Consider the following 27,245-nt stretch of genomic DNA (forward strand, 5'->3'; position numbering starts at 1 on the left):
AAACTGAAGTCAACAAAAGTTCAGTTAATTGATGAGTGTCCATATGTCCCTACAGTAGGACCAGAGCCAGGAGTCAGAGTTCCTGACTGTTCTTGCTGTCATACAGCAGTTTTCATGGGTCATCCTGTAAATAGTCTCCCTTCAGCAAATTTGTGGTAGAAAACTTTGCATTGCTCTTTCCTCCATATGATTTCCTCAAGAGTTAGTTGATGTGGTCTTGTCACCAGCAACAAGTTCCTCTGAAGTTCTTCTAAGCCCCAGTGGAGAAATACGACTTTAAAGAAAAAAAAAAAAAAAAAGACAGAGAGTAAATGTGATTATCATGTGTACTATTTATGAAAGCTCTTAGAATTTCCAATGGGGGGTGCCTGGGTGGCTCAGTTGGTTAAGCAACTGACTCTTGATTTTGTCATGATCTCACGGTTCGTGAGTTCAAGCCTGGCATCGGGCTCTTTGTTGGCACTGTGGAGGATTCTCTCTCCTTCTCTCTCTGCCCCTCCCCTACTTTCCCTCTGTATCTTTCTCAAAATAAATAAAAATAAACTTAAGAAAAAGAGAATTGCCAGTGGGTTCTTCTATTTAAAGCGATAGTAGTGAGTCCTTCTGAAGATAGAATGTTTTTAATGCTTATTTATTTATTTATTTTGAGAGAAAGATAGAGAGTATGCATGAGGGGGAAAGACAGACAGGGGTAGAGGGAGAGAAAGAGGACCCAACCAGACTTCACCCCAAGTGCAGAGCCTGATGCAGGGCTGATCCCAGGATGGTAGGCTCATGACCTGAGCTGAAATCAAGAACTGGATGCTTAGCTGACATGAGCCACCTAGGCACCTCCTGAAAATAGATTTTGAGTCACCTTTTTTAATCATTAGGAATTTTTAACAATTACAGGTGCCTGGGTGAGTCAGTCAGTTAAGTGTCTGACTCTTTTTATCTCAGTTCATGTCTTGATCTCAGGGTCATGAGTTCAAGCCCCACATTGGACTCTGCACTGGGCTGAAACCTACTAAAAAAAGAAATAAATGAAGGAAGGAAAGAAGGAAGGAAGGAAGGAAGGAAGGAAGGAAGGAAGGAAGGAAGGAAGAGAAATTTTTAACAAGGAAAGAAGATATATACATACCTCCATAACCACTGTAATGTCTTAAAATTTTTCTTCCAGAGTCTTTTAAAAAAAAATTGTTTTGGAAAAAAAATTCACTTTTTAAACTTTGTGAAAATAACCTATCTGAATTAAAAAATCTCCCTAACTCTCAGTATCCCATATATCCTTCTATGTACAGGAATAGTTGCTAGGTAGAAATACATTTATGACAGTGTGATGCAGCTGTAGATACTGTTTTTAGTCTTTGTAAGTTCATGTTTTATTTCAGTGCGAACAGTTTAAATTCCTGCCATCAAGACAGCACTTCTTCACAGCGGGGTTAGCATCCTCACTCATCCATCTCATTCCCCACCCTCTGATTTTGGTTGTTACAGTGTTAGCTGTCTCCTGTTCAGGTTATAACAATTGAATTCTCGTCAGTAACCATATTTTCATTGTGTCTATTTTATTTCTGTATAGAGATGTTGTCAATACTCATCACACTCATCATGGTTGTCTAACTTTTTATTTTGATGGTACTTTTAATTGCCTGGATTTTGTTGTCAGACTTACTTTAGAAAGTGCTATATTTTCTGAGTACCTTCATAACTGAGAATGTGGCTTTATATAGAAAGGCTCATGTATAATACTCTTGGGTAATATTGCTCTGTTGTCTTCTGCTACATTGGATATATGGGAGTCTGATTCCCCCCTACCTCATATAGAATGATTTGATTTTTATTTTTCTGTCTGGATGTTCAGATATTACTTTATCCTCCAGATTCAATAGCCCAAATGAGATGTCTCACTATCAGGAATCATGTATTTAATTTCCTAGGAACATGGTAAAGACTTTGAATCTGAAAATTCAGATTTATTTTTCAAGGAAAATGTTCTATTATTTTATCTTTAAATATATATTTTGTGGGCTTTGAATGTATACATTTTTGGGCTTGCTACATCAGAATTCCAGTTACCTTATTGGATCATTTCTGCTTCTCCTCTTTCTATATGAGCTTTGTGTTATTTTAGACCCTTGGCTTTTTTCATCTACATTCACTGTGATTATCTCAGATCTCCTGTATGTTGGTAACTTGATTTTTAGTAGTGTTTATTATGTTATTTGTACTTTTTAATGTATGTATTGGCACCAGTCTCTAATGATGTTATTTGGTCCTTGATTTGTTTCTTTAGTTCCACTATCTCCCTTTTTGTTTTGTTCTGCCATTTTATCATCCAGTCTTTGGCCTCTAGTTATATTGAATTAATTTTCATATTCCATGAAGCCATTGTATAAAGCAACTTGAGCAATTTCCTTCCTTTCCTGTCCTTATATTCTCTTCTCAATAGGGAGCTTTGTTTTTCTCTCTCCTTTTACCCAACCGCCTTTCTCTCCATCTCTATGTCTATGTCTATGTCTATGTCTATGTCTATGTCTATGTCTCTGTGTCTGTCTCGCATTATTGTTGGCTGTAGCATTTCCATATTTCTTATGTGCAAGCTCATACATGGGTAGCTCTGTCCAGAAACTATTTGCTCTAATACAGTACAAATTACATGTAGACTTATTTACCACCCTGCCTTACCCCTCTGGACTCCAGTTTGAAGGCTGGAGATTTGAGGCTTTGTGCTCTTTTTAAGAACCAAGGGGAATGATTAGGGAGTGAGTGCAATTGAAGCAACATACTATGGCTGATGCTGTTCCTGTTCCCTTACAACGTGGAAGGCCTGGTCCTCAGGTTTCCGGCCAAGTCTTCAGCTCACTGTTATCCCAAGAGTCTTCACCTAAGTCACCTCCATCTCCTGTGTATCACTTCAGCAGCCCTCCAGCTGTCCTCCAGGAGGACAACCCTCCTCTCTCAGAAAAGGAGAAGCATAAGGCTGTATTCACAGGTTTTGCACTGATTAGGGTTTGGAGGTATTATTGAGAATTCTTAGGCTTTTCCCCAAACTTCAGAGTTGTTTCTGGGGCTTAAAAACAGATAAGGAATTCAATCCTAATCTGCCTTTCTGCTCTGTTCCAGAAATGTCTGTTTTGATTTTTTTTTTCATTTAACTATGCTTTCTTTTTTTTTTAATTTGTTGTTGATATTTATGTACGTGCACGAGTATGCTCTGGGACTTAAGCTTATTTCATTAGGTTTTGGGGGCAAGAAATTAGTTATGTGTCAGAATCCATCATTTTTTCAGTTGAAGGTGTTGAAAGATTCCCTCACTGAATATCTACAACTAACAAGCAACTTGAAAAATAATTTTTCTTCTGTAATTTATTGTAACTCTTCAGAGTACATTTGAAAATACATAGAAATAGTTCTCATGCATGTCAGAAACATTTTTTTAGACTTTTAAAATACCTACATCTTTTACTCTCAAATACCAAGAAAGCTAGAAAACATTTAACCGAGAGAAAAATGATAGCTCTAAAATTCCTGTCAGGATGCAGTGTTGGAACTGGATAACCTATTTTATATATTTATTACTTCTGTCATCATACAACACATGTGAATTAACATTTTATCTTGTCAACATGTTTTCATTTCCTTCATAACTAAAGTTAAAAATTGACAAGGATGTTTATAAATTATATATATGTAGATGTATAATTTTATGCGTTTATGTATATACAAGACATTTTAAAATGGTATTCTCTGTGATGATATTGTTTATGTAGAAGTTTCTGGGAACACAAATATATACGAATATATAGAAATACATATATTAAAATATATATTTATATTTACATATACATACACATACACGTTTTTATGTGTGTGTGTCTATGCACGCAAACTTAATTGTTGGAGAGTTGCCAGTATCTACTGAAGGCTTGATTGATAGCACACAAATCATTCCAAAGGCATGGCAGTAACATCAGTAAGCATATAGATTGGGACCTTGAGGTAATCCTCGTATTATTTTCAGCATTGGTTTGAGCCTCACAACATCATCTACCAATTTGGTCGTAGGCTCCACAACTAAAGAAGAAATGGAAAACTCAGTCTGGATTTATAGAGAAGGAACCATGATTGCAGGAAGAGCTGGAACGGAGGAAGGGTAATGGGATTATTTGTCTGGATAAAGAAAATTGTGAGGAGAGAGAGAAAATAATTGCCAAGCATATATAAAGGACTCTAAAGTAAAGGTTGAAGATAAGGTGTTCTTCATCCCCCACAGCACGCAGACCAGAATTTTTAGGTAGGAGGAGGAATTTTTTGGTGTATTGTGTTCACAATGAGAAGTACTGATGGTGTAGAAAATGAAAGCAAAAGATCTAAGTTTTCATTTCTCTAAGGTGATGAAAATAGTGTCTTTGCCAGCTACAGCAGAATAGCTTATAGTTGGTGCTTCTAATGTCCTATTGTAATAAACTTTGAAGAAAAGTATACTCATGTCTTAAATGTCTAGATTTTTCATAGCTATTACTCAGTTGCAGCCAGAAAATGAATGAATGCCAGGGGGTTGTCCTATTAAGCCTGAGCCACACCCAAGCCTAAATAATGCTTATTTGCACCTATCCCATGCTTGTCCTTGAGGACACAGAGTTGGTAACGCAGTCCCCATTCTTAAGAAGCTAGTAGCTTAGTGGATTCACATTCAGATTTATGCCACAATGGAAGAAATTGTTGTTTCATCTGCTGGTTGTTTTTGGTCAGTTAGTGTTTAGTGTTTAGTGTATAGATATATATATAGATATATATAGATATAGATATAGATATAGATATAGATATACATACATATATAGTGTCACACAGAAGTAAATATATCATCTATATTTATATATGTATATGTATATATTTATAAGTAAATATAAATATAAGTAAATATAAGTAAATATATCATTTATATATATCTATATATATAGATTTTATATATTTTTTATATAATTTTATATTATATAAATATATATTATATATTATATATATTTTTATTTTATATATATTTATAATATTTATATATTATATATAAAATATATATATATATATATACATACATATATATATATATAATTAAACACACCATATGTATAATTAAATATACCACTTAGGCTTAGTCAGAAAAATAAAAAAGGTAATGTTCATTCTAGCAGTTGTTAAAAGAACCCAAACCTGCCTACCTATCTCTCCATTCCCTGCCACCCTTTCTCTCTGTCTCTCTGTGGAAATGAACACTGATGCACTAGATTGAAATATTTCTTAAAATGGAAAATGCTAAGAAGAAAATCCATAGCTTAAAAACCCTTTTTTTCCAGAGTGGGAACCCCAGTCAATATTAATAGTTAAAGCTCAAGTGTGCTTTTGTTTCCAATGCAGAAAACATTCTAGTCATTTAAGGTTAGAAACCAACCTAAATTTTTTAGGAGAGTACAGACAGGTATGTGTGAGACACAACTTAAATAGAAAATGAAATGCAAATCTCAACACCCAGTCCTACGGGGGAGGACAGATGTGTAGGAAGGAAAACGCAAACTAGAGAGCAATATTCAGCAGATTTCAAGTCTCTTGTCACATAAGAAAAGACCTGGATAGAAGTGTTGAATTGGGCCGAGATACATCACATAGCTCCTTGTTAAAAAAGGAGAAGGAGGATTATGCATTTAAAGATCAAGTTAGCTGAAAGAAAGTTACTGGCAACAAAAGTTAGTGCAAGAAGAATTAAAACTATGGAATAGGAGAACAATTTCTAATCTATAAATTGGGCAGTCCTTTTAGAAACATTATTCTATAAAACTGGGATTTTTCTGAGGGACGGTTAACAAGAAAGCCTGAATTGATAAAGATTATTTCCCCTCCCCTGCTAGGATATGTTATCTCTAAACCTGCATTCAATCTGGCCTCTTTTGTAGTAATCTACCTCTTTTGTAGTAATCTGAATGTAATTACATAAGAAAGTATGGGTCCTTAAAGTGAAATTATCTGTTGATACAATTGTAATAGGCACTTCAAAGAGCCTATTTGTTTTGGATACTGAAGTAGTCTGATTTGTTGTTAGACATTTGGTGTGGTCTGCCTCTTCAGATATTTGCATTTAAGAGAAGACTGAAGGGGTTATGCCCACTATTTCAAGGACAAATTAACTAACTTCAAAGGGCCTGGGAACACTGGAGAGAGCTGTTTGGCTCCAGGGAAACTTAGCTGACTGTCCAGTGTTCTCAGAGTGGAAATGCAGCCACTCAAGGATCATGCTCATTTTTATTTTCCTCCTAATAAAATCTCACTGATCTGTTTTTTTCCTCGATTATTTTTTGTCATTCACCAAAGTAATTTGTGCTGCGTAGTGTTTGTTTAAACCACCTGCCTGGCTTTACAAATTCATTCTTGGGGCACCTGGGTGGCTCCGTCATTTAAGTGTCCTAATCTTGAGTTTAGCTCAGCTCATAATCTCACAGTTCCTGGGATGAGCCCTGCTGGGATGAGGCTCTGTGCTGACAGCATGGAGCTGACTTGGGATTCTCTCTTTCCCTCTGCCTCTCCCCAGCTCAACCCCTCTCTGTCTGCCTGTCTGTCTGTCTCTCTCTCTCTCAAAACAAACTTTGAAAATGCATTATCTGCAATTTCAGAGTTATGGTAAATCTTTAGAATGTAGAGAATCTTCTCAAAATCAAGGTAATTTTATTACATACCTACACAACGGAAAAAGAATAGCCAAATAACTTATCTAAAAATAAAAATACTAGAAGCCAAGGCTAAAGATTAAGGAGTGATATGGGACATTCCTGAAAATACTTATGAGGCATCTATTATATGAAATAAAAATCAAAATGCTGTTTAGTTTATTGCTGATGACTTTGAGGTTGATACTATAAAAGAAATTTTCCTCTACAAAATTTAAATGACAAGTCATAGCATAGAAACTGTTAGGAGGAAACCAAGTAAATTTACAGAAAACTTTTACTCAAATTTAAGATCTACTTATAGGGTCTCCTGGGTGGTTCAGTCAGTTAAGCGTCCAACTTTGGCTCAGGTGATGATCTCGCAGTTCATGTGTTTGAGCCCCTCATCAGGCTCTGTGCTGATGGTTTGGAGCCCCAAGCCTGCTTTGGATTCTGTATCTATGTCTCTCTCTGCCCCTCCCCTGCTCACACTCTGTCTCTCTTTCAAAAATAAATAAACAAAAACATTTTCAAAATATAAAATTTAGTTATACAACTCTAACGATTTCAGGATAGAGGATTTTCTCAAGTATTAGTCATTTCGAAGTATGATAAACACTTTCAAGAACAAATCATATTTTTTCCATATTTCTGTTGCTTATTAGACACTTTGGGTCATTATTCCTTATTCCCTCAGCCACCTAATAAAAATAATTTTTTATATATGTACTGTAAGTACTTTAGAAAATCCTGAGAAACTAACATCTGAGGGAAATTTGAGTAATTTATTTCTGGTCATGAATTTTTATTCTACTCAAAGACAGTATAACTAAAATCAGTATCTTGCCTGAAATTCTTGTAGCATTGTATGCAATTCTCAGGATTAATGGATTAATAATTAATGGATTAATAGATTAGTACTATGTAAATGGCACTATTTGATAAACTTGCAAATTCACAGTACTCCATTTTTATTAATCATTAAGAAATTGCTACCCACCAAATAGTTTAAAGTAAAATTATTCCTTCCACGAGGGTGGAAGGGAGGGGTTATTGTGTAATATTGACATTAAAAGAGATAGCATATGCTTCAGATAACATCTTTAAGAATCCATTTTGTGGTTGGTAAATAATGATATATGTGAAATATATCTTAAAACAATAAGTGGTATAAAAACTGGGCACAGAGAGAGAGCACTACAAGAAGCAGGAAAATCCATTGTCCGATTCACAAAAGACAAAATGTCATGGGAAAAGGAGTATTTGAGTTGCCCTTTAGAGAATAAACAGAAATCGTATCCTCTGAGGAATGTAATTCCAGGCAAGGATCCATGATCAGAAAATGCTGATGACACATACCCACAGCGACTGATAATTCATATTCCTTCTTTCGTCCCAGTTGCACTTTATGTTGAGAATATACAACTCCAGTGCTGTGATCCTAAATTCCAGGCAGCAGATTCTAGTTTGTTCATCAACAGAGAAAGACAAAGGGATCAAATAAGAAGAGAAAAAAGTGGGTAAACTTCTTTTGTTCACTCTCTCCCAGAATAGTGTCATCATCAAAAATATATTAAACAATAGGTTGAATTGATGTTAGCATGACAGAGCGTCTTCCCCTAACAAGTTACAAACTGTTGCTAAGTAACCATATCAAAGTGCCATAAAATCAGCCAAAATAAATACCACTGGGGTTTCTAAAAGGAGATAAAATTTTACAAAAAGAAAAATTAAGGTGACGCTTTTGGAGAAGTGGGTTCACGGATAGGTAGGATGTCTGCACTCTAAGACAAAATGAAAAACAGTTCAGGAAGAGAAAACAGAATGAACAAAGACGGGTTAGAAAAGGACCAGATAGGATTGTTAAATTAAAACCGAGGATTTTTGTAAGGGATATGTGGACAGTAGCTTCAGGAAAACAGGTAGCAGTTTGGTTATGCATTATTTAAAGCAAGATTGAAAAACTTTTATGTAATTTCTAATCCAACCTAGGCTTTTTTATTTAGACCTTTTCAAAACTGTCTCCTGAATTCTATATTTATTTTAATTCCTTTTGCCCAAACGAGGAAGAATTTTAGGAATATTTTGAAAAGGTATCCAATATAACAAATACTTAGTCCTTTCTCCAGTTAGCCAATTCTTTGTTCTTTATTTTTTTCTCATGATTCATTGATGTTTTATTTTCCACAATAAAATAATATTTTGTTAGTTATGTAGTTTCCATGACATTGTCAAAACTCCTCCTCATCATCTTATACCAATATTGCCACAGCAAAAGGGAAAGTGTGTATTTTATTGTTTGAGTTCTTATAAGCATCGTCAGCAGATCTTTGCTGAGTGTGTGCTGGGGATGAGGCTCTGTGACAGGCATTGAGATATGAAAAGAAATCATTAGCCCTTGTTCTTACCACAAAATTACTCATGACTGGCAACACTGCCCAAGTTAGACAGTATATTTTCAGAAAATGTGAAAGTTAGACCCATTTCTGATGGTGTGGTATTGTTTCATGTTTCAACTTTCCCATCTAAATGAGGGCAGCTACTTTTTCTTCCTCATTTACTGTCTGGTATATGGTGAAAGTTGGAAAACCTGGTATAGAAATCAAGGTATTAAGACAGCCAGGGAGGATGAGGTATCCAGTGTAATGCTGAAAGCCTAAGGAATAAGAGAAAATCACAGATTATAGATCGTGACTCATGTACATATTTGGAAGTAGGAAAAAAACATTGAGGCATCCTTGGTGTTTATTGTTTTACAATTATAATTATATACTTAAGTCAAATTATTCCATTAACTAATCAGAGTCACTGTATTTTATTAATCAATAAAACAGAAGGTTTTGAAGATTCGCTATGATCCGCTTTGGAAGATCTGGTCCCATCATGTGGGTTCTTGAAACTTCTCTTTCCTTTGCTTTTGTTGAGTATAGATTTAAAATTCTCCTATCTTCCTTTTCTCTTCTTCTATACTGTTTGATTCCTATTCTACTCTTCCTTCCACCCCCACTCCCTAGATAGATATATACAAACATATACATATATATACAAATATTTGTGTGTGTATATAAATATATCTGTGTACAAACACATACATATGCATATCTCTCTGTGTATGTATATATTTTCTCCCAGGTCCCATAATAAAATCGGTAGTGCCATAAAGTGAGTCAAATGAATCTTTTGGTTTCCTACTGCATGTGAAAGGTTTGTTTACACAATGCTATAGTTTATTAAGTATAAAATAGCATTAAGTCTAAAAAAAATGATGTGCTACCTACCTTAATCTTTAATGGTAACCATCACCTGAGCTTTCAGTGGGTTGTAATCTTTTTGCTGGTGGAGGGTCTTGCCTTGATGTTGATGGCTACCTAGTGATTGGGATGGTGGTTGCTGAAGGCTACAGTGGCTGTGGAAATTTCTTCAAATATGACAAAGTTTGCTGCAACAGTTGATTTTTCCTTTCACGCATAATTTCTCTGTAGCATGTGATGCTAATTGATAGCATTTTACCCACAGAGGAACTTCTTTCAAAATTGGAGTCAGTCCCTTCAAACCCTCAGGCTGCTTTGTCAGCTAAGTTCATGTAATATTCTAAACTCTGTATTGTCATTTCAACAGTCTTCATAGCATCCTCAATAGGAGTAGATTCCATCTCAAGAAACCACTTTGTTTGCTCATCCATAAGAAGCAACTTCTCTTCCACTCAAATTTTATCATAATATTGTGCAGTTAGTCACATTTTCAAGCTCCATTTCCAATTCTATTTCTCTTGCTGTTTCCACCACATTTACAGTTACTTTCTCCACTAAGGTCTTGAGCCCCTCCAAGTCATCCATGAAGATTGGAATCAAATTCTTCCACACTCTTATTAGTTTTGTTATTTTGACATTTTCCCATGAAGCACAAATTTTCTTAATGGCAATCTAGAATGATGAATACTTTCCAAAAGAGTTTCAATTGACTTTTCCCAGATCCTTCAGAGGAGGCACTATCTATGGTAGTTATAGCCTTACAAAATGTATTTCTTAAATAAGACTTGAAAGTTAAAATTACTCATTGATCCATGGACTGCAGAATGGATATTAGATTAGCAGGCTTGAAAACATTAATCTGATTGTGTATCTCCATCAGAGCTCTTGGGTGACCAGGTGCATTGTCAAAGAGTAGTGATTTTTTGAGAGAAATCTTTTTTCTCTCAACAGAAGGTTTAAAATATTCAGTAAACCAAGTTGTTAACAGATGTGCTGTCATCCGGACTATTTATTTATAGAGCACAGGCAGATTAGATTGAATAATTCTTAAGTGTTCTAGGATTCTTAGAATGGCAATGAGCACTGGCTTCAACTTCAAGGTACCAGCTGCATCAGCCCCTAAAAAGAGAGTCAGCCTGTCTTTTGAAGCTTTGAAGCCAGGCATTGACTTCTCCTCACTAGCTATTAAAGTTGTAGGTGGCATCTTCCAATATAAAGCCATTTTGTCTACATTGAAAATCTGTTGTTTAATGTAGATACCTTCATTAATGATTTTAGCTAGATATTCTGGATAACTTGCTGTAGCTTCTACATCACCACCTGCTGTTTCACCTTGCACCTTTATGTTGTGGAGATGGCTTCTTTCTTTAAACCTCATGAAACAACCTCTGCTAGCTTCAAAGTTTTCTTCTGTAGCTTCATCACCTCTCTCAGCCTTCACAGAACTGAAGAGAGTTAGGGCCTTTCTCTATATTAGCCTTTGGTTTAAGGGAATGCTGTGTCTGGTTTGATCTTCTATCCAGATCTCTAAAACTTTATATCAGTGATAAGACTTTATCACTTTATTATCAAATGTGTGTTCACTGAAGTAAAGCTGTTAATTTCCATTGAGAACTTTTGATTTGCATCCACAAGTTGAATGTTTGACACAAGAGACCTAGCTTTTAGGCTGTCTCATCTTTCAGCATGCCTTCTTCGTTAAGCTTAATCACTGCTAGCTGTTGATTTAAAGGAAGAGACATGTGTGACTCTTCCTTTCACATGAACACTCACAGGCCATTATAGGATTATTAACTGACCTAATTTCAATACTTCTATGTCTTAGGGAATAGAGAAGCCCAAGAGGAAGGAGAAATATAGGGGGGGTGGCTGGTCTGTGGAACAGTCAAAACGCATACAACATTTATTCATTAATTTCACCATCTTACATGCATGTGGTTCATGGTACCCCAAAATAATTACAGTAGTAACATCAGAGATCACTGATCATAGATGACCAATTTGTATTAACAAACATAATAATAATGAAAACATTTGAAATATTGCAAGAATTACCAAAACGTGACACAAAGACAGGGAGTAGATGTTGTTTGAAAACTGGTGCCAATAGGCTTCCTCAATGCTGGGTGGCCACAAAACCTTCAATTTGTAAAAAAATCTGGGGTCAGGGAAGCACAATAGAGCTCAATTAAATGAAGTACAATAAAATGAAGTGTAACTGGATATATATGTATGTATCTGTATATGTTTATGTATATGTACATATTTACATGCATATATATTTAAATTTTAGTCTCAACTCCAAAAATGAATTTGCCATTCCACGAATGGATGTCACTCACGGTTTGAAAACTCTGAAATAGGCCTAAGTGATATCAGGAATTCTGATGAAAGTGAACACTAAGAATGGGAGGATTCAGGAAGTTTTCATGGCCCCAGGTTAGAAGGTCTTAAAGGGGGAAGAGGAATAGACAACATGGTATTATATATTTTTTAGTAGCTCTAATTATTTATCTCCATTATCTTTGAGGCTTCAGGAATGTTAATGAGTTATTCTTCCACCTGCATTTTCAAGTGGCAAAAGAGACAATTATTACAAAGTAGTTCATAATGTAGGCAGGGGAGTCAGCCTGTCTGGCTCTGTGGTCTACAAGTAGCATGATTTGGAGAAAGTTAGTTCAACTCCTTGTACCTCAGCATCTTTGTAAAATGGGAATCACAAAGCCTTAGAGAGGTGTGGTGAATATAATAAATATAAAGTTCTTAGCCTAATAAATTATAAACAGTCAGCCTACAATAAATATTGGCTATTTGCAAGTAAATAAATAGTTGATCAAAATCTATAATAAAATTGAGAACAGAATCCAACAGACAACTGACATATTTGCTTAGAGCGTCATTCAATAAATGTTTCTGATGCCTTTTGGTTCATTGTCAATGAGTTTGGTTAAGGGATAAAAACAGTCTCTTACTAATATTATCAATTATAAATAAATAATTTCAGCTCTGTATATAATGGGGATATGTTCTTTTTAGAAAAGCTCTGACACATTTTTTCCATATCTTTAGTCTGTGAATATTAATGCATCCCAGCTGAGTCATACAAATCAATTTGCGCATGTGAAAGATTAAAGAATTTTAAAGTTGTGTAGTACTAGAGGTCCAAATATTTAGTTAAAAATCAGGAAAATAAGGTAGAGAGAGAGGGAGGAGGAAGAGAGAGAGAGAAAGGGAGAGAGAGAGAAAAGGAGGGAGAGAGAGACTGAGATTTCCAAGATCTTCAGTAGAAAAACTAGGACTTGAACCTGGGACACTTTCCACTGGCTCTCCCATTTTTCCAGAACCATCATCAATGTTTGCAAGTTGACTGTGAAGTCAGTGGTGGTTTGAAAGAGCTGATGGCAGTCAGAGAGAGCAAAATATACTGTTAAATGAGCAAAAATTAGGCACTCCTTACTCACTGAGCATAGCAACAGCAATGATAGAAATGCAATCTAACTTTAAAAATGGCTACTAAAAATGCATGTCCATGTCTTATGTGAAAACAGGATCAAGGCTGCTATTTCACTGTGAATTTAACCTGAGTCTCAAGGCAATATGAATATTCAAATCTAACATCACTTTAAGACTCCCAATGGAAGAGAATGAACATTTCTTTTTACAATTTACCTCTCTTAGGCAGGGTTTTGATGGACCAAGCCTGAGAGATTCATTAGCAAAGGTGTGTTATATTTTATTTGTAATTTCTTTCAATTACAAATTTCCATCATAGAGTAACTAGTATTATGGCAATTAAGACATTAAATTAAATTATTATATCACGTATCATGCTGGGAAAATAATAATGCAGTGCAGTTATGTGCCACAATAGATAATTGCTAAGACAATAGGAATGTGTCCACAGTAAAGGTGATAGTCATTTCTTTGTGCCTATCATCACAGCCAGTTTCAACAGGGAATGAGTCCATCACATTAACTAAATCCCAGTGAAATTCTAGAATTACAGACACCAGGCTTTCTTCTCTCGCGGTCTGGGTTTTCTCAGATTTATCAGCTTCCCTTTATTTACTTTATCAGGTTGTTTCCATAGCTTTATGCACTGTTCAGTATCCTTTATGTAAGTCAATTGGATACAAATACTTAGGTATTCAGAATGTTTACTACCTATATAATATTTTCTCCAAAAGCGTTTTTTTGTTGTTGTTGTTCTTTCCTGCAGCAAAACACCACTAACTACAACTGTTTAACTGTGTTTGGAAGAGGGAAGATTCATTCTACAGTGGTTTCTGTATAACAAACTAAGGGTTTCAGGGAATTATTTGAATTACAAATATTCTCCATTCCTGTCCAGTGCATCTTACTGGGCAAAGACCTTAGCATGCTGGTTCATATTCTCATCCGCTTACTTTTGTTTTCTGTCTTTGCAGTTCCGCCATGGTTTTTAAATCACCCTTCCAACCTGTATGCCTATGAAAGCATGGATATTGAGTTTGAATGTTCCGTCTCTGGAAAGCCTGTGCCCACTGTGAATTGGATGAAGAATGGAGATGTGGTCATTCCTAGTGATTATTTTCAAATAGTGGTAACTATCTTCTTTTCATATTAGCTTTACAATCCCATTCATCGTTTCCTATCTTTTCAGTCATTTTTCTTTCCTGGGAAGAGTGTTCCTGTTTGGAATTTTTATGATGTGTTAAAATTTTTCTAGTAAAGTAAATGATTTTCTAGAGTTTAAAATTGAGTTGAAAAAGAATGATCAAACAGCCCAGCCCCCTTGTTTTACAGACAAGGTTTTAAATAAACAAACAATGGAAAATACAGAGGACCTGAGACTATGTTTCCAACTATTCTCATTGCTGGTTCTTAGGAGAACAGAGTTTAGAACCTACTCCTAAACTATATGAAGCCAAGAATATCTTACTTCTTTGACTTTTACCCTTTATAATAAAGTTTCAACAAGATTATTTGTTTCAACTTATGATTATTGTAGTCTTACTTCCATAATACAGGCATTTTTTTTTTGCTACCATTCCAAATAGGACAGCTGATCCTACTAGAGCAGTAGAAAAGGATGTAGTGACAGTAACAATGACAGTGGTAGTTGCCTTGGTAGCAAAGCCATGGAGATCCAGAGTTCACATGGCATTGCACTTCTGAACATTGGAAAGAATTGAAGCTGAGAATAACAGTTCTTATAGTTTCTCTAAGTTCTAGTGCATTCTATCCCCTCTGGGGGATAATAGGGATGATGTATTATATAGACTACGTTGTTTTCCTGGTACACAGTGAGCACTCAATACCTGTCATTATTAGCTTTGCTTTTGCTGTTACCAGCAGAATTCTTTGTTCATGTAAAAAAACTCTCTATGAAAGCTCTCCTTTAGGTGTAGGTTGGCCTGGGAGGTTCTGAATTCAAGGATATGAATATATGAGAAATATGAAAAGCACTTTCCAAATATCAGATAACTTTGTAGCTAAAGAAGGAGTGTTTAGGCCTACTTCTCTTAGGTTGAGATGCAGATATGACCTGTCGAAGAAGAGTGTCTAAGCCAGGTCTTCTGGCAGAAGGGTAATAGACCACAGGTGCCCTGCCAATCCAGGCAGGTGCTCCACTTGACCTTGCACTGGTGCTCATTTGTGGATCCACCTCTTTGTTGCTGGATCAGTTGACTTTCAGAAACTTCCATAACCTCTTTATGCATGCATTTTGTCACGCCACGAGGGTTCTTAGGGAATATATCCATAAAGCATATCTTTATTACTTTTATCACCAGTTAGTATTTTCCCCTTTTAGTTGCATTTGTTTAATTGGTTGGGAATGGAGTAAGAAAGAGAGAAAATGTAACTTTTCAGTGCCACACCAATCCATTATTTCCTTTAAGTGTAATACCACTGAATTAAAAATGACCTGCCATGGGGCAACTTGAAATGTGTTGTGTCTGCCTAGAATATATGCTACTTGCATAGAAAGGAAATTGTTGAGTGCCCTTAAGGACACATGATAAAATGCAACATTTATTTTTTTCTACAGTTTGAATAATCTTTCTCCCAGAATGACTCATTACAGCCAACCTATTTAAATGTTTCTTTTCTTAAGGTAAAAAGAAAATGTACAGTGTGAGCTCTGTTCACATTAAATTGTGCTTAAAAATATTTCCCCAATAGCTGCAGAAATCTGAGAGCCATTGTCTGTCACAAAGTAACATTTAGCGCAAATAGTAACTTATATGAGAATTGTTAATTAGAAGTTAGTCAGCTTTATCTAAGAATTTTACATCAGCAGAGAATTGACTACAAGACACTAAAAACAATTAAGAATTCCCCATGAGGTAATATTTATCTCTTAATGACTTCAGGGGAAGTGATTTAACACGTCTCACTTACTGAACTAATTCTTACACTAATATTGAAGAAAAACTGAGTTAGTATAATTAAATGCTATTTCCAGATCATTTTATCATCCATCCTTGAAAAAGATGGTGGCTCAATTTATATAAAATAGGAGTTAACATTGCTGTGTTTAATTTATGGATTTCTGAAGGTGAAGCATTCCAGCCATATAACAAGAAGGACATGGTATAAAATATCCACCATACCACCACTCCAAATCCCCCAAAAGGGCACATGTCAAAGCAATTACAATTTTAAAAGGATTTTCGGACTTTTATTTTCTCGGTAAACACTTCCAGAAAATATCCCACCTAGATTTCTTGTCTTTTAGAAGCTGCAAAAATCAGTGTTTTGATTTCTTTTCTTTTTCCCCAGCAGCTGCTGAACCCAAATTTCCTTCAATAACAAGGGAAGAAATGAAATTTCTTTTGAGCTAACCTTTTTTCTTGCCTATTTAATAAAAGAGCTCTCTGCTGCTAATTTAGATATTGAGGATGATGTGTATTTTTGTGAGAATAGTTTTTATTGCAGAACTAGCTTAAATGGATACACATAGATTCGACAGAGTATTGGGAATCTGTGACATTTTCCAAGTGGCATAAGACATATCTATGAGGCTGAGAACTCTCATGGCCTACCTTGTTGCTTCTCCTATGAAGTTTTATTAAAATTTTATATTCATTTTGTCTCTTTGAGTTTTGTTTGTTTGTTTGTTTGTTTGTTTGTTTTTGCTTTGTAAAATATTTCACCTGCTTCTTTCTTCTCCCTAGGGAGGAAGCAACTTACGAATCCTTGGAGTGGTAAAGTCAGATGAAGGCTTCTATCAATGTGTAGCTGAAAACGAGGCTGGAAATGCCCAGACCAGTGCGCAGCTCATTGTCCCTAAGCCTGGTAAGATGAGGGGAACTTTGCTCTGTGACTGGTAGCTGCCATTATGCATAGTCCACTTGTAAAATCCACATTGTTTTCCCTATCTCTCAAAGTCATTTGGAAATTATTTAATTATTTAGTTTATCAAGGTGTGTATTTATGTTTTGATGGCATATTCTTTCTAGAAAACTAGGTATGTATCTCCATCCAATGAGATAGTCATGAACAGTATGTGCCTCTGGTTGTCAAGATAATAACCACTAAATTACTACCTTATTCCCTCTTGTGGCCTGCTTTCTTCTAATATTTCAGGTAAATATAGAATACACACACACACATATATGTATATATATATAGAATATAGAATATAGTATCTCTATATTCTATATATAGAATACTTCTCTCTGTATATATATATATATATATATATATATATATATATATACACTTCTCTCTCTCTCGATATATATGTGTGTATTTATATATATTCTTCTCTCTCTCTCGATATATATATATGTATAATATATATATATTTCTCTCTCTCGATATATATATATATACATATATATATATATATATATAAATACCATATATATATATATATATAAATGCCGTGTGTGTGTGTGTGTGTATATATATATATACACACCATATATGGTGTGTATATATATATATATATATGGTCTTGAACCAGTGGAAATAGTAGAAATAATCACTTGACGATTTTTCTATTTTTTTATAAATAGATTTTGATGAAATGTCTTTTGTCTATGATTTATAAAGTTTTTTTTTTTTAATTTTATTTTGTCCTAAAGTCTTTTGAAAGTTTAATGCGGTGGTGGATTCAAAACTATCATAACTCTATGATAAGACATATTTCTTATCCCCCAAACAACAAAAATTCTGTCAGGAAAAAAGAAAAGAAAAGAGAAAGAAAAACAAACCGGTCAGCTGCTCTGAAATGTTCTATCACTAAAGAAAGTCGAAAGTATTCATTTGTTTAAAAAAGCAGAAATGGAAAATTTGTTTATATAGATCCAAATACTTTAAAATATTAATATCTTCTATGGAAGTTTTCATACCACCTGTTGATTATGTTGCTTTCAACTCTTCAAGACCAATTTCCTCCCTCTTGACATGACTCACCACTCTTGTCTCACTCTTTCCCTGCAGTAAGTTTAATAGAAAGTAACTCAAATGTATGAGACAAAGGCTTTCGTTGGCCTCTATCATTTAAAATATGTCTTGGAAGGCCTTATATTTTGTGCATCCCTAACCAATCATCTGAAGGCTCTTGGACTCTCATAATAATGCTCGATGATGACTTTCCCTTTCTTCCTTGATTGAAACCAAAAAAACAACCATATAGCAACAGTCCCAGATGAGTAAAGGAACTAAAGGAATTATCTAGGAATTAAAAGGGACAATTAACTCTCATTCAAGATTGCCGATTTCACTGACGGACTATTTATTTTCCCTCCATTTAATGTGCTTTAAGTGTTAGTGTAACATTATTTGTGTGACAAAGTACATTCTCTTATGCTGAAATAGTAAGGGATAAGTAGGAGAAAAGAAACATCTAAAATCAGTCTCTAATGTGAGCCAGGCTTTAAGAACTGTGCACCATCTCATTAGTAATGACAGTATGGCCACAGTTATGCTAGTAATGGGTGCTATCACAAGTCACAGAATAAGAGAATTCTAGTTAAACTTGATTTTCAGCTATGGCCATAAAGCTGGGGAAAATGCTGGATAAGCATTTCTATATTTCTAAAAAGAGGCGTGAAATAGTTTGTCCTAAAACTTGTTGACACTGACCAAACACACCCAGTGACCATTCCCTACAATTGCCCATAGGAATGGAGGATTCTCTGAAGTTCCAGAATTCATAGGATTAGAGATAATCAGGGCACTTTCCCTTCCACACAAGTCAAGTTGTGGAGACACCAAGAAAACCTCTTGAACAGGTTGTGTGTGCGTGCGTGCGCAAGTGTGTGTATATGTCTATCTTTCACTAGGAATTGCTTGTAAAAGTGAGAAATGGGAAAATTACACAAGCTAGAAGCTGGAAATTGTCTGGAACTGTCCACAAGAATGCTGGGAAAGAGAAAGGGGAAGGCGACTGTGGGGAGAAGCTCTATTTCCAGCTTGGGAACGAACAAAGATGTGAGTTGCACTTGAAGATAGCAGGGCTGGAGTCATTTTGAAAAGATTATGCCTGAGAGGTCCTGCCTGCTGAGGCTACCCAAACCAGAAGAGAGACACCACCTGAGAGGGAGCTGATCTGGGGAGCTGGTGCATTGGCCAGCTAGACCATGCAAAGAGTCCAGTGAGGGCATTCCTAAGGGAAGGGTGGCAGTCTCTCAAGAACCCACAGAGCTGCCTCACAAAAAAGAGGCTTGTGGATGCCTTCCTCTTTTGAGGAAAGCATGGATTTCAATGGATTTTGAGCAAATCCATCCTCTCCTGGATGTCTGACCCTGGAGACAGGGGGAGACATAGAGGAGGAAAAAATAATAGATCTAAATGGAGGAGAAAACAATAGATCTAAGAGACTGTAAAAACCACTGACAGTCCCACTAGCTCTTCCTCACTTTTGGTCTCAGGTCTACTCTGATAAGTGGGAAGAAACTTTAAATTGAACATTAGATTGGTGTTTTGATTTAGATCTTACTGTCTTACTCTGTGTGTGTGTGTGTGTGTGTGTGTGTGTGTGTGGTTATTGTTTGTTGTTTTTATTACCTAAAGATAAGGCTTTTAAGATATTGTAAGCTGACCCCAGGACCAGAGGAATGGCCCAAATTGCTATCAGGGATAGGAAATAGATCTGACAAGGTGTGTATGAAAGTGGACCACAGACTAAAATGAAACTGTTTCCTCTTAATATTCTAGCAGTTCAGCTTATTCGATAAACCAGTTATAAGCCTCCAGCTTCACTTATCCCAGCAAGCTCTGACTTCAACAGGTAGCCATTTATTACCAGCATCTTGTATTCCATCCAGGCCCTGATTCGTTTAGGTCTAAGTTACCACGTAGAGCAAGCCTCCCCTAGGCAGGTGAGTCGTTTCCCTCCTCACTGGGACGAGCCTCTGTGAATCTGGATAATTCATTCTTCCATGTAGATGGTAAAGTATTGTCAGTAGATTCTGCACTCTTGGTCAGTGTTTAATGTATTTGGCAACAGATTAGAACAGAAAGTAAAAGAAAATGAAGATAAAAATCTGAAAGCATGGCAGGACACTGTTGTGACTGCTGTACACACACACACACACACACACACACACACACACACACACACCCTTATAAATGATGGACTGCTTTTTCCCAGCTATTCAGTCGGGTCTTCATATAATGCTTCTCCAACTCCTTGGAGATGCAGTGTAGTCCACATGCACAGATGGTGGAGAGGCCAGCTATAAATATAAATTCAGCAATGAGGCTGACCACGGTGGGAAGAACATAGCCCTCTCTGTTTAAGTTTCAACAATAAATGGCTACCATATATTTTGAGGCACATTTTGGGCTCATATGGCCAGCTGTTCAGCTCTGGTCTGTCCACAAGCTTGCGACTGAGAGTTACTCTTGGCAGCCATAACAATCTGCTTCTCACTGAAGCACACACAATGGCCTATTCCAGCCAGTGTCCATTGTTAATGGATATTTACATAAGCCTAATGAAGTTTCCACATAGTCTTTTATATACAGTTAGCTATTCCCACTCTAGCAATTAGTGACTTAGGAAATAGAGTAAACATAATCTACTAAATTAAACTGAGTTAATGACTTGTTTTGCTCTCCAGAAAATAAATTTGGGAAAAATATTGAGATGTGTGTACTCTAACAGGTGAAATATATACACAGGTCAAGAGGATTAAAGGCATTAAAAAAAAAAGTCATCTTACTATAGGAAGTCCTATCAATAACAGTATATATGTAATACTGTAATGCCATATACACAGTGCTAGACTGCTGCCTCCCTGCCTCCCCCTCTCTCTCACATGCACACTCACATAATGTATGAAAGCACAGAAAATGTTCTGCTTTCTTAAGATTTTACACATGCATCAGAAAGATTTAGCCATATTATGTAAGTGGTGGTGAATGGAAATTAAAATACTTTTGCTGATTTATATTATTTGTATTCTTTATCTCTTATAATAGCTAAGGAAAAGTTTTATTGTTGTTTGTTTTAATTTATTTGCTTACTTATGTGGTGGGGGGCGGGGCACATTGGTTAAGAAGCTGCCTTTCCAAATGGAGGAGGCCAACTATAGCTCCAAGGCCACCAGTCAGTGAACACACCAGCCAGAAAGTATCAAGAATCAATGTGTTAGGTGTCACAAGAACAAGGTTTCAGTAGCCAGATTTGCAAACCTGTAAGCAGTTAAATTAGGATCCAGTTGGCATAGCTGATGTTGATGAATTACTTACCCTCAAGTTATCCAGTAAATTGGAGTGTGGGCAGGTAGTAATTAAATTAATAAAACTATTTGATAGCTGGGTGGGAAAGTTAGCAATTTTCTTTTGCTGAGGGGATGCAGGATAGAGAACAAGGCTGGAAAGATAAGATAGATATAAGGTATCCATTATCTCTAAGCTGATTATACTTCTTCCAGCTGCTGGTTGACATTCATTTTCCTGGCAGTGTTCTGCAGTGAAGGACATTGAAAATACATAACTGTTGTCCAGGAGAGTTGAGGGCCAGGGAATAAATGCAGTGATGATTGGGCCATATGCAGTCTGGAATATTTTTAATTTAATGGCAGAAATGGGTAAAGATAGAATGAAGTTGCCATGGGAAGAAGTAATATATTCTTCATATTCTAATGTGCACACACAAAAAAAGCTACATGGCCAAAATGAATGCATGTCATTATAAACATTCCCTAAGCATAGGTTTGTTTAGGAAAGGCACCATATCATGTCTTCCATGTAATATGGAAGTATTACATAAAGTAATATGGACTATGTGTCCCATGTTAATATTGAATGTTTTCTAGTGCTGGTTTTGTTTATTTTGTTTTTTTTTTTTTTTTTTTTTTCTGCCAACACTTATAACAAAATAGAATTCCCTCCCTGTAGGAGGCAAAATATATTGGTTAAGCATTTAGGAAAATGTGTGCTTTTATCAATTCCCTGTCCTTTCTTGGAAAAGTCTACTGATACAAATAACATTGAATTTTCAAAAATATTAAGGCAGTATATCATATAGCATAAAATTAGCAGAAGTATTTAAGTCTGGTCATAATCACTAAGGCATAAAATCAGAAGCTTTGTTTTATTTTGTTTTGTTTTGTTTGGATCTGTTTTTGTGACTTATTCCCTATTGATGTGAAAAGAATACCTTGAAATCCAAACAGACAAGAGGAATATCTGGATGCTCATCCATATAATTGTATATTAACTGCAACTAATTATAGTGTTTCTTACTAAATATTGACTCTTTCATAGTAAATTCAGTAGTATTATATGAAGCAATGAATAATTTTACAATTAGTCTTAACACTTCAAAATCTGTTAGAATTTGTGAGTGTAATAGCACTTAAGCAACTATGTAAAACAATGTAACCAAAGCTAATAGGAAGTACTTCTCAGTCTCATATCAGTCACTGGTGGTCAATTAAATTAAATTTTTGTCTCTTATATGACAAGGGTTACCATGACTTAAATGCTCAGTTTTATTTAGTGTGGGATCAAATTGTTCCTAGAATTCTGTAGATAATTTAGATGGGCCAATTCCATGTACTAGACTAACATGTTTGTGGATCCAAGCTAGAAACTAAGTCATTAGACAGTTTCCTCCTACAAAGTGAGATGCTCATTAAAACATTCTCTTTATTTTTCCATCATTGAGTCTGAACAAATAAAAGTTAACTTAACGTTTTTGGAACATATTACCAATGTTGTGGTATTATAAGCTCATAAGTTTTCCATGAGCATTTTCCCTTATAAACCTTGGTAATTAACTGTAGCTAATAGGATACACAACCAGAATTTTCAAGGTAGCTTCCAGTGTCAGCATATATGGCCATGAATGTGTTCAATCTGCTGAAATGTTATTTTTGCTTGCCAAGGTAGAGATAAAATAAGAGATGGTTGTCCATGCTATTTTATTTTCTACCTCAAAGTACCCTTTCCTTAGAGCATTGACACTCAAACTAATACTTTCCTGAGGGGTTTAGTGATGGCCTAAGATTGGAATAAAGCAATCATTTAATCTTTTATCATATAGCATTCATATAGTAGATGAGATATGTCTACATTTCATCCCCACATCTTTTTCTAGTTTACCTATAGAGATTTAAAACCTGATGGAATATAGAATATATGTATGGACAGAATCACAGACAATGTTGCCTAACCTTTCGGAGTCTTTATCTTCTCAGCTATAAAATGCAGTAGATAATCATCTCAAAAATTTATTACAATAAAGGTATGTAAAAGAGGTTTGTAGGCTCTAAATTGCTACCCAAATGTTACCCAAATGTTAGTCTTCTGCTAGTTTGTTTGTTCTCAAGAAAAATAGCAGACATTTAATAGGGTGGGTACAATGACAGCTTTCTTCTGGCACATTCTTCATCCTCCAAGAAAAGAATTAATAAACAAATATTTCAACAACAACATCCATTTGAGTTTAGGTTTTTAGCGCGGTGGACAAGGTTAAGGGGAAAGGTTTGTTTCAAAATGACTGCTAGTGGAAAGGTTTGCTGCAAGGTTTGCAGTATCAGTTTAATGACTTCTCATTCCAGTTTTATGTTGGCAGAGGTTTCTCAGCAAATAAAGGCTTGTCATTCACCTTGTCCTTGGTTCAGCATGTGCTTCAAGTAGGAAGCTAGCTCAGTGCTAATCAGGAGGATATGGCTGTATGGCAGACTTTGAAATTAGAAATGAGTCCTGCGGTAATGTGAAGTATCCTGATACCAGTGATAATTGTAAATCCATACAATATGGAAGACTTGATAGCTTCATAAATATTGATCATATCATACATTTGTGGTAAACACACCAAAAAGTGGTATTCTAGATCTTTTTTTTTTTTCTTACCTCTATAGGGAGGAAGTAGATAAGAATCTTGATTTTTATGGGGAATTCAAATGATCATGTGCTTGTTATACTTCTGTATTTTACAGGTAAATCACCCCTTGATAACAGGAGTATGTATACACACACATGCAAATATGTATGGTTTTTCTTTCTTATATATATACTTTCTTATATATTATTATTAGAAAATGTTAACTTACCAATGTGATAGTAGGAGGTATATAGAATTGAATAGTTAAAATTATATAGGTATAATTTTTAATTATTAGGTGATAATATCAATATTGATAGAACTATAATGAAATGACATTCATATACACAGGTTGAAGGAATGCATTACAATTACAATACAGTCAGAACAAAGACTTCAAATGATCCCTGTAGAAGCTTTGAAACTGGGAAATCTCCTCAGGCTGTCCTCTCATTTCTATCCCCAGAAATGGGTGTGCCCTTGAGTGGTGTTCTTTTTAGCTAAAGGCTATCACCTGAGATGGTTTCAGTAGGGAGCCATCAGGCACTACCACTCCCTCCAGCAGGAGGAATGAGTGTTGCAGTCCTGAGAGAGCTGGATGGTGTACCACTCTATCTACTGCGGTCCTCCCTTGCACCACTCAGATCTATTTCCTTCATGTAATAAAATTTTGGAAATAACTATTTCAGAATATGAGTTGCTCTCTTTCCCTGGAGAAAACAGGAAGTTTAGAGGTGTGAATTAAATCTCCCTCCAGTGCAACTGCACTGGTCTCAGGGTTACAACTGGTATGTATTGTTTCTCTCCTCCTACCCATTAGGTATTCCTCTCACCCCCAGCTATCATCTCTGCTGGTCCATGTGGCTCATCATGTGGGAAGACTCAAACCCCTATCCCTTCACAGGTCATAGAAACTGTACTAGTCCACTTACCATCAAAGTTGGGGGAAAGACTACCAAGAGACACCTCCAGTAGATCACCTGAGTGCCAATAATTCTTCCCTGTTCCCTCCTCCTCCTGATGACCTGGGTAATAATTCTTGCCTTGCATACTGGCATTTTGGCATAAGAAGCCTGAAAGGACCAGGCAGCAATGATCCCTCAAGTTCAACGATGTCTGCTCTGAGATTAGGACTATTAAGTCCATAGAGTCTAGAATTGCAGGAATAAGAAACACACATATTCCAACTGGGTGACTGGGAGTAATGGTAAGTAAGCAGGATCATACCTACTTCAATCTCTTGTGTCCATGTACTCTACTGTTGAGGACATGGAAACATATACTGGTCATCGGTTTAGAGAATACACTGCACCCTAGAGGAAGGTACCCCGTCTTAGAATATCATCTCTCATTTCTTTCCTCAATTGCTCCTCCAAAAAGCTGTACCTTTGTCATAAGTCAAGTCAGCAGCTTCTCAGTGGTTGGTATTTGAGAGGATCAGGAGATTCTATGGTCATATGTTCATCCCACACCTCTTTTGCTATTAAATGAGTTCTTTGATCTTTCACAGTGATATGTAGAATCCCATGTTGATGGCTCAGATACTTGGTGAGCTCTCAGATAGTGCTGCAGGCTGAAGCCCTGAGAACGAGAACAGGAAAGGAAGAACATGTGTATACTCCAGTCAAGATGAATTTCTGCCCCTTCCAGAGCAGAAGGAGTTCAATATAAACAATATGTCACCGATAGGCTAGTTGGTTTCATCAAAGAATGGTGTTTTATTGAGTGCTCAGCATTTGTCTTGCTTGCTTGTATATTTCATATATGGCAGTAGCAGTAGTTGCTGGTAAGCAGTAGCAGCTTTGTTGAGTTTGAGCCCATGCTATTGGGCAATGTGTAGACTCCATCATGACCACTATAGCCTCTTCATTCACATATTTTTGTGCCACCACCAGAGCCTGGCTGATGCCACCTGGCTGAACTGTTCCATCTATTTGATAGTTTAGTGCCTCTTTTTTGGAGGATATAATCTGGTGTTTAGATTCAAGAATCTTTGCATCTGGTGTTCACTCTCATAGGCCCACCCACATCCCTCTTTTCCAAACCTCCTTGACCCTGAACTTTCACTCTCTCTCCAGAACTATAGTCAATCAGCCAAACCATCTGACTTTGCTCATAGTCCATATGTATATTCTTACTTTGCTCCATTTTTCTTTTCACATAAGGTAGATGCCCTGGTGTACTCAACATTCTGCCTTCCGGGGAATGTTCTCTCACTGCCTTCTTTCAGGGTTATATCTGACTGAGGCTGTGGTATAATAGTCATCTATTTTGAGTACACCTACATATCTACATACCAAACTGACAAAGCTTGGTCTTTTTCCTCCTCAGTCACTTGGCCATAAGTGTGAGTTGAGGGGAAGATACCTATATAACAGTGGAAATATGGTTGTTGGGGTTAGCTGCTCTTATGCCCTCTGGTCATGTTTGTGCCTTATATCAGTTGTTTAATCTTTAATCTTGCTACACGTTGATGATGGTGCCAACTGACCTTTTGACTTGATGCATTTCTGAAAGCCCAATTTATGATGAGCAATTATAGGCACTTCTTTCTTAGTGTTTTCTTAGTGTTTCTTTGCTTCTTCCTCAGTACTTAGACGTATGAAATACAATAATCTGTTCCTATTTATAGGACTTGTCTTGCCATGTTCCAAACCATGTGCCCCTAAAAACTTCACTGATGTTATGGGCCACTGTACCTTTATAGGATTTGTCTGCCACCGCTGAAGGATATGTGTTTTACCAAAACCCTCCATATGTTTGCCATTTCACACTCAACTTGTCTGATTAACATGATTGTATTAATGCAATTGACAAATGAAATATGCTACAAAACATCTGCATGGTCCAGGTCCCACTGGACTATTTTATGACAGAACATGGGAGAGTTAACATAGCCCTGAGACATGACTGAAAATGAATGATGACTTCTTATTCCTAGTAAATGAGAAAAAAAATGTTCTGATTGTAAAAGAACACATCACTATGGCTAAATATATTGTACTAGAGGTTGTGTTAATCTGCTCACACAGAGGTATAGGATCTGGC

The 27,245-nt window shown here is 36.1% G+C and overlaps 1 protein-coding gene across 4 annotated transcripts in view; it reads left to right on the plus strand.

Annotated features, from left to right (window-relative positions):
- The window catches only part of DCC (DCC netrin 1 receptor), a 1,128,596-nt gene that overhangs the window by 677,809 nt on the left and 423,542 nt on the right, over positions 1 to 27,245 (plus strand). For all 4 annotated transcript variants that reach the window (XM_053902733.1, XM_019464025.2, XM_019464024.2 and 1 more), the window contains exons 6-7: positions 14,350 to 14,504; positions 17,083 to 17,203. In XM_053902733.1, coding sequence (XP_053758708.1) covers positions 14,350 to 14,504; positions 17,083 to 17,203 — 276 coding nt within the window. The remainder of the gene's footprint in view (positions 1 to 14,349; positions 14,505 to 17,082; positions 17,204 to 27,245) is intronic.

This window comes from Panthera pardus, unplaced genomic scaffold (assembly GCF_024362965.1).
Source record: "Panthera pardus isolate Hobbes unplaced genomic scaffold, ASM2436296v1 HiC_scaffold_15, whole genome shotgun sequence".
In the NCBI taxonomy this organism is placed as follows: Eukaryota; Metazoa; Chordata; class Mammalia; order Carnivora; family Felidae; genus Panthera; species Panthera pardus.